Genomic DNA, 13,671 nt, shown 5'->3' with positions numbered 1-13,671 from the left:
AAAAATAAAAAAAATAAAATAAACGTTAAAAAAAAAAAACTGGGGGGTGCCTGGGTGGCTTAGTCGGTTAAGCATCCAACTTCGGCTGGGGTCATGATCTCGCAGTTTGTGGGTTTGAGCCCCGCGTCGGGCTCTGTGCTGACAGCTCGGAGCCTGGAGCCTGCTTCGGATTCTGTGTCTCCTTCTCTCTCTGCCCCTTCCATTCTTGTGCTCTGTCTTTCTGTCTCTCAAAAATAAACAAACGTAAAAAAAAAAAAAAATTTTTTTTTAAAGATGGCGGACTGTCAGCTCTCCCAGTGGTTTCCAGACTTTTTTCTTTTAGCTGTAAAATCCCTGCAAGCCAAGTCTTTCTCAAAAGCCTAGAACGTAAAGCAGATAGCAGCTGAATCACTCTTGTTTTGAGGAAGCTGTACCTTAAAGAGCGGCTGGTTGAATTGTCCTCATTCGAGTCTCAGCTACTGAGGGTGTAAGATAGAGCTGAAGAGAAAACGTTCCAGCGGTGTCTGGCTGGCATTTGGGAGTTGCTACGGAACACACACCCCTTTGTGTTAGCGTTCATTAAAAAGCACGGTCTCCCTCTTCAGTGGTCCCTTCATATCTTGGTTATATTCACTCATCTTGCTTTAGGCCCAGCTGTCAACTCGAGAGAAGGAAATGGAGAAGCTCGTTCAGGGAGATCAAGATAAGACAGAGCAGTTGGAGCGACTGAAGAAGGAAAACAGCCAGCTTCTTCTCACTCTAACCCAGCAGGTAGAGTCACGGACGAAACTAACATTTTTAGGCCCTTGCGGGAAAGCGTACGTTGTTCTTCCTTTATTCTGTCGTGTACCTGGGTTATCGCCGGCTCCGGGAAAGGCCTCAGAGGAAGCCACCTGAAATGAGGGGCCTCGTGGCTGTTCTCAGAAGCCAGCAAGGGCAGACTCACCTCTGTCTCTGCATCCTGGCTCGCTCATCAGCTCAGCGGGCCCTTCCCCAGTGCGCGTGTGCCCGTGTTTCCGCAGCGGCGGTACTGAAATCTATTTCCGTGCAGAAGGAGCGCCAGAAGAAGCTGGAACAGACAGTAGAGGAGATGCTGAAGCAGGAAGAAACAACCACCCTGAAGAAACAGCTAGCGTTAAAGGCATGTCTGTCTTCGGATGGCTTTTGGGGGAGGGAGCCTACGGGAAGGAAGGGGAGGGGTCTGTTTTCAGGTGACGGAAAGGATAAAAAAGACAGATGAGGATAGCGTTCGCCTCCGGACGTTTTGCTCTCGACCCAGGAGAGGACAGAGAATCTGTCGTTTACAAAACGTCTCAGAGAGGTGGCCGTTTCTGCCGTGTGGTGAATGGCAGAGCGATACCGAAAGTGAAACCGCATGACAGGTTGTGGTAAACACAACCTGGGACTAGGTTACGACCCAGAGTAACCCGACTCCCTCCTTAAAGAGTTCTTATGGGGGCAGACAAATGAACAATTGTAGCGCTAAGCTGTACGGTTAGAGAATATGGCAGCAGTCAAAACAGATTTTGTTGTAACTATAATATTAGCAATTAGCATTCTAAATTATTCTGAGCTATAATAATATAGTAATGAAAGCCTAACCGTCTGATCTTTTCCTATAGTAGAATAGAATGTTGGAAAAGAGGCCTCGTGGTGATGACAGGTACCAAGAAGCCCCATTTTCTGAATTGATAGAAGGGTATGAGAAACCCTGATGTCTGGAGGGTATCCAGCTGCTGGGTTTATAAATCCTATCACACAGGCATCATGCCTTCACTCAGTCATTACTCGGTCAACTATGGAGTCCCAGTATATATGAGAGACCATATATTTTCGCATGCTAAGGAGGAAAACAAAGTTCTCTGAACTCTGTTCCCAAACCAAATCGGCCGCCCAGAGAAATGTTTTATTTGACCACACTGATGTTTTTCAGAAATTGAATTGGTGACCAACCACTAAACATGGGAATATTTCCCACTGAAAAAAAATTTTTTTAACGCTTATTTATTATTGAGAGACAGAGAGAGACAGAGCATGAGCATGGGAGGGGCAGAGAGAGGAGGAGACACAGAATAGAAAGCAGGCTTCAGGCTCTGAGCACAGAGCCCGACGCGGGGCTCGAACTCACGAACCGCGAGGTCGTGACCTGAGCCGAAGTCGGACGCCCAACCGACTGAGCCACCCAGGCGCCCCAGGAATCGCTCGTTTAAACGACCTGTGGCCAGGGGCGCCTGGGTGGCTCAGTCGGTTGAGCGTCCGACTTCAGCTCAGGTCACGATCTCGCGGTCCTCGAGTTTGAGCCCCGCGTCGGGCTCTGGGCTGATGGCTCAGAGCCTGGAGCCTGCTTCCGGTTCTGTGTCTCCCTCTCTCTCTGCCCCTCCCCCGTTCATGCTGTGTCTCTCTCTGTCTCAAAAATAAATAAATGTTAAAAAAAAAAAATTTTAAACGACCTGTGGCCATTCAAGGGTCTGAACGTCCTTGTGGCGGGTGTGGGTTCCCTGGGTTTTCGTGGAGTGTTTTCCAAGACCCAGGCGCTCCATTCTTCATTCCCCACCTATCCCAAGGAACCCTAACTATGAGGACCGTGTCTCTTACGCTTCAGGAGCCTAGGAACAAGACAACGGCAGTGGAGGAGCAGTTAGTACAAGAGGTAGAGCGCCTCCAGGCAAAGGTAGAGGCCGGGAAAGCCTGTTTCTTAGAGAAGTACAAAGAGTGTCAACGACTCCACAAACAGATCAGGCAACTCAGGGCTGCTGCGCTGGTAGGTGGCGGAAATAAGGGGCCCAGGCAGCAAGGGGTGTGAAGGTTTGTGGTGCTTAGACCAAGCCCAGAGGACTGTCCATCCTTGTTCAGGAGAGACATTTCTAAAAAAGAAAAAAAAAAAAAAAAAAAAAAATCTCCTGCTAAAAAGAGGCGTGGACGGCCAGAAACCAGTCTGGGGACCCCCCGAAATCTCGGCCCCCGGCACAGATCTCAGGGAAGGATTTTGTAACCACCGAGCAGGTGTCTGCGTAGACTCAGATAGTCCTTTCTTATTTCTGCCTTTTGAGGAAGTGAAGCAGGACCAGAAGAGCCAGCAAGAGCCCATGGGGATGGGGAGCCAGGAGCCAGCAGTGAGCACTGTCGTCGGGTAGTCCCTCCTGCATTACTACCTCAGGGCCGGCTAGAAGCACACGGCAGTCCGGGCACCAGCATTCAAATAAAAAAATCTTGGAAAAAAAAACCAAAACCAAAACCAAAAACGCAACTGATAGGACTAGCTTAAGTGTCTTTGTGAGGCGTGTGCATGTGTGTGTGTGTGTGTGGAGGCAGGAGGTGGGAGCAAGCCTACCCGTTGTGGGGTGTTTGAACATAGGTCATCATACTGGGAAGCCCAGGACCTCAGCCTGGGTTCCTGGTGGCCGAGGAGGAATGCCTTCTAGGGTTCCTTCGTTCTCCATGTTACTTGAGCCCAGAGGCCCGTCCTCCCTGGGAGGGGGCCGCGCCAGCCTAAGCGCCCTGCACTGCCTTGAGTGAGATGTTCATTTGAGACAGAGATGCTCATTTCCGTGGCTGGGTGCGGTCGAACAAGGTTCCGTTTAGCCCTAATCCTGATAAGTCTGTCTGGAGGCTCTTCCCAAGCTTATCACCCTTTCCATCTTTGGTCGCTTACACTGCCACTAACCCAAAAGAAATCGGCATCTCGATGCCGGCCCAGGCCTCCCAGCATCTTGTTAAGTCACTTCTCTGTAAGTCGACACCGCCTGCGTCTCCTCCTCTGCGCCCCAGCTCCCTTGCCCCCCCACCCCCGAGTCCCACCAGTTTGGGAAAGCAGGTCCTCTACAGGCCCCTCGCTTTCCCCCACTTGGGATCCAGATGACAGTATGTGATCCTAACCCTAATTGTTTTTTATTATCGATAGGACGAGAACGCTGGCCTGTCAAAAAAACTGAGTGAGAACAAGATTATATATGATGCTCTGCAGAAAGAGAAAGAGAGATTGGAGAGAGAAAATGACGTGAGTGTGTACAGAGGGCGAAAACCTCAAGGTTTTAAGGGGAGGGAGCAGGGTGACCCAGACATGTGGTGACCAAGAGTTAAATAAAAGAGCCCTTTCTGGGACGGTGGGTGAGACCATTGCTCCTGAGAGCAAATTCAATCTGGTTTCCTCACCTCCCATGAACTCTCTCTTGGTTCCCCAACCGAAACTTGCTTGGTGTGGCAGGAATCAACAAGAAAGGAACAGCCTTGATCAAGATCTAAATTAATTTTACTCTTAACTTCATACCTATTGTAGGTATTGTCTTTGGGGAATCGTATCCTACGTCCTTTTTGTGCTAGTTGAGGGACCCCTTTCCTTCAGCACAACTTTCTTCTTTTTTTCTGCCACTAAACCAGGGCAGAAGTGATGGTCTACTATCGCTGGACCCTTGGTGGGCCCTTAAGAAAATGCTGTGCATTCATTCGTGCCCTCATTCATTCATTCATTCAACCAACATTTATTTTCTGCTGTGGGTTAAACACAAGTTATTGTTGATTGAGGATGATGGCCCTAAATAAAGAAACTGCACTTGAGGGCGCCTGGATGTCTCAGTCGGAGGAGCATGGGACTTGTGATCTCGGGGTTGTGAGTTCGAGCCCCACCTTAGGTGGAGAGATTATTAAGCACAATAAGTTAAAACTTTTTTTTATTAAAAAAAAATTTTTTTAATGTTTATTTTTGACAGAGAGAGAGAGACAGAGCATGAGCGGGGGAAGGGCAGGGAGAGAGGGAGACACAGAATCCGAAACAGGCTCCAGGCTCTGAGCCATCAGCACAGAGCCCGACGCGGGGCTCGAACTCACGGACCGCGAGATCGTGACCTGAGCCGAAGTCGGACGCTCAACCGACTGAGCCACCCAGGCACCCCAAAACTTTTTTTTTTTTTAAAAAGAAGCTGCACACAAAGGCACTTTCCTGCTCTTGCATCAAAGGTGTCCGTGCATTCTGGCTTCTACTCCTGGATCCATACCTCCCGTGGTTCTCCATCTTTCCCCTCTCCGAAACCCTCCCGGGCTGTGCCTCCAAGTGATCTTTTCTGGCTTTGGTTATGCCATTTATGCCCCTTTCAGTACTGTAGGGACCTTTGGAGTCTGTTTCCGGTCTTGTTATTCTCATCCTCTTGATTGAGATGAATACACCTTGACTTTGCAGTCTCTGTTTTCCCATGTAGGCTCATGGGAAGAAGGGAGGACACACAATTTGCAACAGGGAAAAAGATCTGATTTTTTTTTTCTTTTAAGATTTTTTTTTTTTTTAAGTAATCTCTTCCCCCATTGTGGGGCTCGAACCCACAACCCTGAGATCAAAAGTCCCGTGCTCTTCCAACTGAGCCAGCCAGGCACCCCAAGATCTGGTATTTAAAAGTTTGGTTAAGAACCGATAGTAAAGCCCTTTTAAGATGTTGGGGCACCTGGGTGGCGCAGTCGGTTAAGCGTCCGACTTCAGCTCAGGTCACGATCTCGCGGTCCGTGAGTTCGAGCCCCGCGTCGGGCTCTGGGCTGATGGCTCAGAGCCTGGAGCCTGTTTCCGATTCTGTGTCTCCTTCTCTCTCTGCCCCTCCCCCGTTCATGCTCTGTCTCTCTCTGTCTCAAAAATAAATAAACGTTAAAAAAAAAAGATGTCAAGGGGCAGTTTACTAATTATAAGGACAGAGCTTTAAACGCTGTCTGTCCTCCTCATAGCTGCTTCTCTCTCATTCTTCCCATTATTCCCTCCCTCCCTCCCTCCCTTCCTTCTTTCTCTCTCTCTCTATTGGTGTATCCATCTGAAAGGATAAAACATGAAGACGGGAAAGTCATATCAGATGAGCATTCACACTGTGTAAGAAAATCGTTCTGGGAAGGTGGGACGGAGACCAAAAGAACCATTTTACCCTCAATAGCATCCAACAGCTTCAACCTTAATATAGCTCCTGCCGCCCTCCTGTAGGCACCCAACTTTTGTACCCCACCTCAGCTGGTATGTAATTTAGAGGCTTAAAATTCTTTTTTTGAGTTCATCTAAACAAAATGCAGCGTATATTTCAACTCAGGTCTAAAGAACTGAGATCTTCGGTGTGTTGAGGCCGCTGCTTTCTCTGGAGAAGAATTACAAATGATCATTTCCCGGGACCCCCCCGTGCCCCGCTGTTCATCGAGAGCTACCTCTTTCCCACCTTCCCACCTTGCCGAGCGGGCCATCCCCTCTCCACTTGCTGGTGGCCGTTCTTTGTCGTCGTCGTCTTTCAATATGCCTCTCTGTCCAACGTTCTGTCCCTAGCTTTTGAAGAGGGAGAACAGCAGATTGCTGAGTTACATGGGTCTGGATTTTGACTCCTTGCCATACCAAGTGCCGACTTCAGCTCAAGGAGGTGCAGGACAAAACCCGGCCCTTGTCTATGGAAACCCCTATTCCGGTAAGAGACAACTGCCGTTTGAGCCCGAAGGCCCCTGCCCGCATCCTTTTCCCCCCACTCACATTCTTTGTGGCCTGCGATGCTAATTACGACCAGGCTCATTGTTAAGACTTGCTGGGCAGAAGCTGAGGACCCAATAGAAGGATTGCCAGGCGAGAAGGTGTTAATTGAGAAATAAATCTGAATCTAGAAGACGCAAATCAGATCATTCGCCCAGAGGCAGCAGACACAAATTGAGTCCCGTGGCTCTATTCCAAATATATAAATCAGAGAAATGTCTCTGTGTAGAAGATATACACACACAAAGCTGAGGAAGCTAATTAAGGTTTGGAAATGGAAGCACACGACGTGGGGTATGCCACCCAGGAATGGGCAGTTATGGCGGCCACCTCGATGGCCTGACCGAGGGTAACAGGAAACATGCACCACAGAGACCCCGGGGTGGTTTGGAGGACAGAAGTGGGGGTGAAAACCAGTCCTGTCACTCAAGGACTGAGGGTCAGAGTGCCCTCGCCGGGCACGAGGGAACAGGGGACTTCTCCTCCTTTGTCTCCAAAAGCAATAGAAGACCTCATTGCCTTTTCTTGGGCAGTTTAAAGCAGTCGTGTTCTCTTAAGAGCCCCAGTCAAATCTTTACAGCAGGCAGGGGTATACCTCTGTTTTCCTCTTTAAAAACTGTTCTCGGGGCGCCTGGGTGGCGCAGTCGGTTAAGCGTCCGACTTCAGCCAGGTCACGATCTCCCGGTCCGTGAGTTCAAGCCCCGCGTCGGGCTCTGGGCTGATGGCTCGGAGCCTGGAGCCTGTTTCCGATTCTGTGTCTCCCTCTCTCTCTGCCCCTCCCCCGTTCATGCTCTGTCTCTCTCTGTCCCAAAAATAAATAAACGTTGAAAAAAAAAAAAAATTTAAAAACTGTTCTCGAAGCCTTTCCTTTAAAAATACCTGTTTGCACGGATTCAGTCTTCAAATCCATTCTCAAGTTGTTTCCTTACTAAATCGTGGCTGTTTTTATTAAAATCTCGTTTTTCCCATACTGAGGTTTATTTGTTTTTTCTGACTGTATAGCAATATGCATGGCTATCACAAATGCCACTTCATTATTTTTTCCTCTTTTCCCTTTATCATCGACCTAGATCCCCTCTGTCAGAAGTTAATGGTACATGGGCGAGAGAAAGCGACGCAGTGGGGAGGAAGGGGAGCAAAGAGAGTTACAGAAAACAGCTGCTGCATCACGGTTGGAGAACCTAGGGATGGTATTTCTTTCACTGAATGAAATCTTTGTTATTATCCTCAGGTATCCAGGAAAGTTCTGCCCCAAGCCTGGTAAGTACGTGAATCATGAGAGTGCCCACGTCAAATCCTTGAGAAATGTCCCTTCCTGCTCAAGTTCATGGGAGAAGCGTAGGGAGCCTGGTTCGTTTTGATAATTCCGGAAGTCAGCTGGATCGATTGGGTCAAAACCCGAAGCTGAGTGAGCCTGTCGAGGCAGGGAGAAGAAAGCCCCGTTCGTCCACCAGCTTTCTGGCGGGTAGATCTCCACCCGTGAGCGGAGGGACCAGAACTAGGGAGGAGATGCGAACGAGGCAGCCGGTCCAACAGGGCATGTCCCGTGTCCCTTCTGGGCTGGAAGCTCTTTGACCGCTTTAGCACTAGGGGGTCCTTTCACCCCTGGGGTAGAGAAAGCCCCAGGGAGGGCCTCCAAACGTGAATCGGTTCGTCCGTCGTCCGTTTCCTGGGCACCTGCCGTGGGCCAAGCATTATGCTCCGTGCTGAGAATCTAGGAGAACACGGGACGTGGCCCCTGTTACCTAGAGCTTGCCTCTGTGCTGACCTCTTTGCCCTTCCTCCCAGCTCGCCGTCAAGAAGTGCCCCACCTGCAAATCCGACTTCGCTGGCGACATTCTTGATTTCACCTCGGAGCAGCAACGCCCACAGCCCCTCTGTTTGAGTTGTCCGATTTGTGACAAGACCTTCCCAGCAAAAGAGAAGCAGATCTTCGAAGACCACGTGTTCTGCCACAGTCTCTAAGTGTTCGAGCCTCTTGGATCTATACCGTACATAGATTTTGATAGAGTAGAACCTATAGCTTCTACTTGGAGTTATGACCCAAGACCCTGCCTAACGTGAAATTATTAGGGATTTACTCAGTCCTGCTGCCCTAAGGGTGGAGTCACGCTGATTATGTGGTGAGGGCTGTTACTTCCATCCTTGTGGGTTACTACTACCTTTTAAATCCCATAACTAGCCGTGGCCTGCTCTCCCCTCTGGTGCCCAGCCTTCCGAGGGTTCTCCAGCACAAGGGCCCTGGGACGGAACTGACCGGCTTGACTCGAGTACTAAGTGATTCATTTTCTGAGTTGTCCCAGCGCCCTTCAAGGTCAGGCCTTGAGTGGTTTTGCACTCAGTTCTGAGTCTTAAGCCTGCGGCTGGTGATTGAGCAGAGGTTGAGAATTTCTTCCTCCTCCTCCTCTTCCTCCTCAGGTCCCTTCCTCCCACTGATGGCATTAAACTGGGCAGAAATGTCACTGCAGAGAACTCGGTCATCCAATTTGGAGACCAAAGGTTTCACAGCTCCCAGCAGAAGCATCTTATTCCTGAACCCTGGACACAAAATATTATTTCAATCACAGGCCTTCTTTCTCTCTGGATACCTCTGTTTGGCATTTTCTACTCTTCAATCTTTCCTATGCACGTAACTTTTATTGTTGTAAGTCCTTTCGTAATGATTAGTAGGACCTATTAGAAACTGAGTTTGCAACTTTCTGAGCAGGTGAGTTTTGAATATGGAGAAGTCAGAATAATGAGAGCTATTAATCTCTTTAATACTAAAAATAAACTAGTCCTCTGTTTCAGGGACGTGGGTAACTTCAGTTTGGTAATTTGAGTTTGCGGTCTTTTATTTCTAAGCTTAGGAGAAAAGGGTAACCAAGAGGCCTATGGGACTTGTAGGCCCCAGCAGTGATTTCTCCTCATTTGTCTGAACTAGTCAACAAAAGTGTCCCGGCCCTTGTCTTGAGACGGAGAGCAAGGTGACGGAGCATTAGTTTGAGAAATCTAGAGCTCTGACTTCTTGTTCCAGCTTTCCGTGCACTTTTTGAAAGGGAACGGTGTGGACTCGGGCACTCTTCGCGAACCAGGTTCTAGTGCCTCCATCCAGATTTGCCCAATTGAACTACAAGAAAGCAATTCCATTTTCTCTCCCCCCTCCAGGGACGGAACAAATGGAAAGGACTCTCAGGCAGGCCACCAGCGGGTCACCATAGAGACTTGTACAAAAACCTCAGAATGATGTAAGACATGATGTCACGAGTAAGGTTGAGCCAGCCTCCTTCCGGGGTTTTCCCTACGTGATTGGAGTTCGGCCCTAGACCAGCTATATTGCCCCGGTCACCGCTCCTTGTCTTTATTTCTCCTTTGATAAAACGAACATGAAACCATACTCCTGCTTCTCCTCCTCCCCTATCAGCATTTCAACGAGCTGTCTCTTGGACGCCCAGCCTTTCGCCCCTTAAGGTTCCAATGTGACATTAAGAGGAGCTCTGGCAGAGAAACGTAACGGGGAGGTGGTAACACCGTTTTCCTGGCAGATCCCTTTCCTCACTGCAGAAATTCTGCCGCTCCCCAGATAGTTCCAGTGGAGCGCTGCAGTTTCCTTTATTTTGCACTCATCAGCTCTTAATTAAGCACACGAATGGCGAGGAGCAGTGGTGCACATGATCCAAATCAGTGAATACCAAAAAAAAAAAAAAAAAAAAAAGAGGTGCTAATGATCCTTTTTGCTGGACGTAAAACAAAGCATCTTTAACCACTGTTCGTTATCCCCAGCTGCTCTTACCAAGGATTTGAAGGGGAAATTATGCTCCAGGCGGCTCCTGGTGAAAGGAAACAATCATTCTCCTATAACCCACTCCTTACCCCAGCCTCTCCCCTCTCACCTCCTTGCACCCACTCGTTTTAGAGCCGTAAAATACCCCGCCAAAAAAATAGCAGGAAGTTAACGGGGGCAAACGGTATTTAGAGCCCAACTGGGTGTTAGAAGCGTCGTACCCATCATGGCAACCAGTTTCCCCTCCTAACTCACTTGCTCTTGGTCTTAATACGAAGGTGTTTTTGCACTATTTAGCACACTCCCGGCACCCGGCACACGTGCGTGCGAGAGCGTGGTAAGAGAAAGCTAGCGAAAATCCGGGACGTGAGTGTTGGCGAGGCCGTCCGAGAGCCTGGGGCCCTAAGAACACCTGTAGCTTCAGCCCTGTGCCCTGGGATGAAATGAAACTGCCCTGATGTTTAAATATCATTCTATGATTTCGGGTGGTTTTCTTGCAGTGGCCGTGGGACTGCACCGAGCCGAGCCCGCTCTAAGCTGGTCTCCTAGCAACAAATGGCAATGCGATGAGCCGCCCTGGCTGAGCGATTGCAGTCCCCCGCCTAAAAAAAAAAAAAAGACGCAAAGTGGACTCTCCGTGGGGATCAAACCCAAAGAGACACTCCCCTAATTCCCCTGAGGTGACCCACAGGGGCCGCACACTCAGGGAAGTCAGGCGAGCCCCAGCGCTCTCCTTAGCTGACCTCCTATAAATATTAATATAATTGTCTTTACCTGCATGTAACGCTTTATCGTTTGGGCCGCGTTCGTGCATTCCACGCATACTTTCAGTCATCTCTGAAACGGCTCTGAACTCCCGTTTTTCTAGAGGAAGAAGTTGAAACGTGGAGCAATAACTTGCCCATCGTGGAAACAACCCAAATGCCCATCGGTTGAGGAGTGGGCGAATGAAATAACGGCCTAGCTAGAGGACGAGATATTATTTGGGAGCAAAAAGGAATTGAGGGGCACCTGGCTGGCTCAGTCGGTAAAGCACGCGATTCTGGATCTCGGGGTTGGAAGCTTGAGCCCCACATTGAGTATAGAGATTACTTAAAAATAAAATTTAGGGGCGCCTGGGGGGGCTCAGGCGGTTGAGCGACCGACTTCGGCTCAGATCGTCATCTCACAGTTCGTGAGTTCGAGCCCCGTGTCGGGCTCTGTGCTGACAGCTCAGAGCCTGGAGCCTGCTTCAGATTCTGTGTCTCCCTCTCTCTCTGACCCTCCCCCGTTCATGCTGTCTCTCTCTGTCTCAAACATAAAAATAAAACATTAAAATTAATTAATTAATTAAAATAAAATAAAATTTAAGGGGCGCCTGGGTGGCTCAGTCGGTTGAGCGTCCCGCTGTTGATTTCAGCTCGGGTCGTGATCCCAACGTCACGAGATCAAGCCCCCACGTTGGGCTCTGTGCTGAGTGTGGAGCCTGCTTGGGATCCTTTCTCTCCCTCTCCTGCTGCCCGTCTCCCCTGCACTCTCTCCCTCTCTCAGAAATAATACAATTTATTGTGCAGATAGTGGCACAATTACATACTTTATTTTATTGAATTACTTTATTTTTTTTTAATGTTTATTTTTTAAGAGAGAGAGAGAAAGACAGAATGAGAGTAGGGGAGGGGCAGAGAGAGCGAGAGGGAGACCCAGAATCCGAAGCAGGCTCCAGGCTCCAAGCTGTCAGCACAGAGCCCGACGCGGGGCCCGAACCCACGAACCGTGAGATCATGACCTGAGCCGAAGTCGGACGCTTCACCGACCGAGCCACCCAGGCGCCCCTGAATTCCACACTCTAAATGGGCGAATGGTGTGCTCTACGAATTCTGTCTCCAGCTGTTGTATTCTTAAAAGGTTAAAAAGCTTGCGAAGGTCATCCGCAGGTTCACAGTAGACTATCTTGAGTACAGCTAGGGAGCTGGGTCCACGTTATTGAACTTGGTTAGAAGTATGCTTATTTCGGTACCACCCGCTGCCACAACGGTTATTGGGTTCTCCCCCCACCTTGGGCGGGAGGCAGGCGGCAGCTTTGGTGGTGATGGAATCAAGATGAACGGGGTCAGGGCATTTAATAGTAGTCCACCATTTGGCCGGCAGCATTAGTGGTCTCTGGGAATATCTATTCTGTGGAGATGAATGTCCCCAATAAAGTTGGGGGAGAGAGTCACCGGCCACAAATTTCAGATAATCATATTAAGGGATCCAGCCTGCTCTGCCTAATGTTATTACTTTCTCCCTGTGGAAAGAAAGCATATGGCACTCTGGGGACTCAGTCTATTGTTGACTCAGTCAATCAACATTTATTGAGCACCCACGGTGGCCAGAACTAGCACAGGGCCAGGATTTTAAAAAATAGAAAAGTTCTTCCCTTGAGGGATCTACGAGATTAATGAAGACATTCCCTCTGTCCTCGGGGAACCCTTTCAACTGCTGGCGGAGGGTCTCAGGTTTCAGGGGTCTCCTAACCTGACGGGGAAAAGAGACAGCCACCCCCAAAAGCAATTTCAGGACAGAGAAAAAGGGAAGCCATCGCACCAACGTAAGGACGTAAGTAAGGGCTGCGGGACCAGAGTGTTCATGAAGGGGTGATCGAAGCCTAAGTTAGTGATGTCTTCTAAGAGGTTGAGGGACAGAAGTGGCAGGCAAAAACCGGATTGTATTCTGAGGGTCTCTAAACAGGGCGGGGGAGAAGGGAAGTCAGAGAAGGGGCCCAGAATGCAAAGGACTCTGAACCAAAAGCACTAGAATATAAAAAGGGACCAGCCTCTGTCCCAGAAGACTGTAATCTAGGTGGATCATGTCTAACACGCTCATCGGAGCTCAGGAGGCAGGAGTGAGGGTAGACGGGAGCTAGGTGGGTATAGGAGTGTCTCAGAATCCCAGGCTTCGGGACTCCCAGCATCCGGGGCTGGAGCTCCAGGCGGCCCAGAACTAACTTCCCTTATCGGCTCATCCTGCTCCTCTGCCTCTGACTCCACCCTTCTCGTTCATTCTAGAAGCTGACTCTGCCGCCCGGACCGCATAATGTAGAATGGTGGCTATCTGCAGGCCTGGGTTTTTCAGCTACTCTGTTATTTTTTTTTTAATTTTTATTATTCTTTTTAATCTCTATTTTTGAAGGAGACCACCCACCGCAGTGGTTCAAGAGAGCAGCCAAGGCCTGGACCAGATTGGAGATAGACATGGGAGGAAAAAAAAAAAACAACTATTTTTTTTTTTTAATGTTTATTTATTTTTTTTTAATTTTTTTTTCAACGTTTATTTATTTTTGGGACAGAGAGAGACAGAGCATGAACGGGGGAGGGGCAGAGAGAGAGGGAGACAGAATCGGAAACAGGCTCCAGGCTCTGAGCCATCAGCCCAGAGCCCGACACGGGGCTCGAACTCACGGACTGCAAGATCGTGACCTGGCTGAAGTCGGACG

At 49.2% G+C, this 13,671-nt stretch overlaps 1 protein-coding gene across 5 annotated transcripts in view; it reads left to right on the top strand.

The window, feature by feature from the left end:
- Positions 1-9,261, top strand: part of CALCOCO2 (calcium binding and coiled-coil domain 2) — a 29,096-nt gene extending 19,835 nt beyond the window's left edge. For 4 of the 5 annotated variants that reach the window (XM_045488521.1, XM_045488517.1, XM_045488519.1 and 1 more), the window contains 6 exons: positions 628-750; positions 1,031-1,120; positions 3,881-3,976; positions 6,260-6,395; positions 7,686-7,714; positions 8,243-9,261. In XM_045488521.1, the coding sequence (XP_045344477.1) occupies positions 628-750; positions 1,031-1,120; positions 3,881-3,976; positions 6,260-6,395; positions 7,686-7,714; positions 8,243-8,419 (651 nt within the window). In that variant the 3' untranslated portion in view covers positions 8,420-9,261. Of the gene's footprint in view, positions 1-627; positions 751-1,030; positions 1,121-2,581; positions 2,741-3,029; positions 3,977-6,259; positions 6,396-7,685; positions 7,715-8,242 lie in introns of those variants that run through there. The other variant, XM_045488522.1, reaches the window with a different exon arrangement.
- The last annotated feature ends 4,410 nt before the right edge of the window (positions 9,262-13,671 follow it).

This window comes from Leopardus geoffroyi, chromosome E1 (assembly GCF_018350155.1).
Source record: "Leopardus geoffroyi isolate Oge1 chromosome E1, O.geoffroyi_Oge1_pat1.0, whole genome shotgun sequence".
Lineage (NCBI taxonomy): Eukaryota > Metazoa > Chordata > Mammalia > Carnivora > Felidae > Leopardus > Leopardus geoffroyi.
This window is presented reverse-complemented; position numbering and strand designations above follow the sequence as displayed.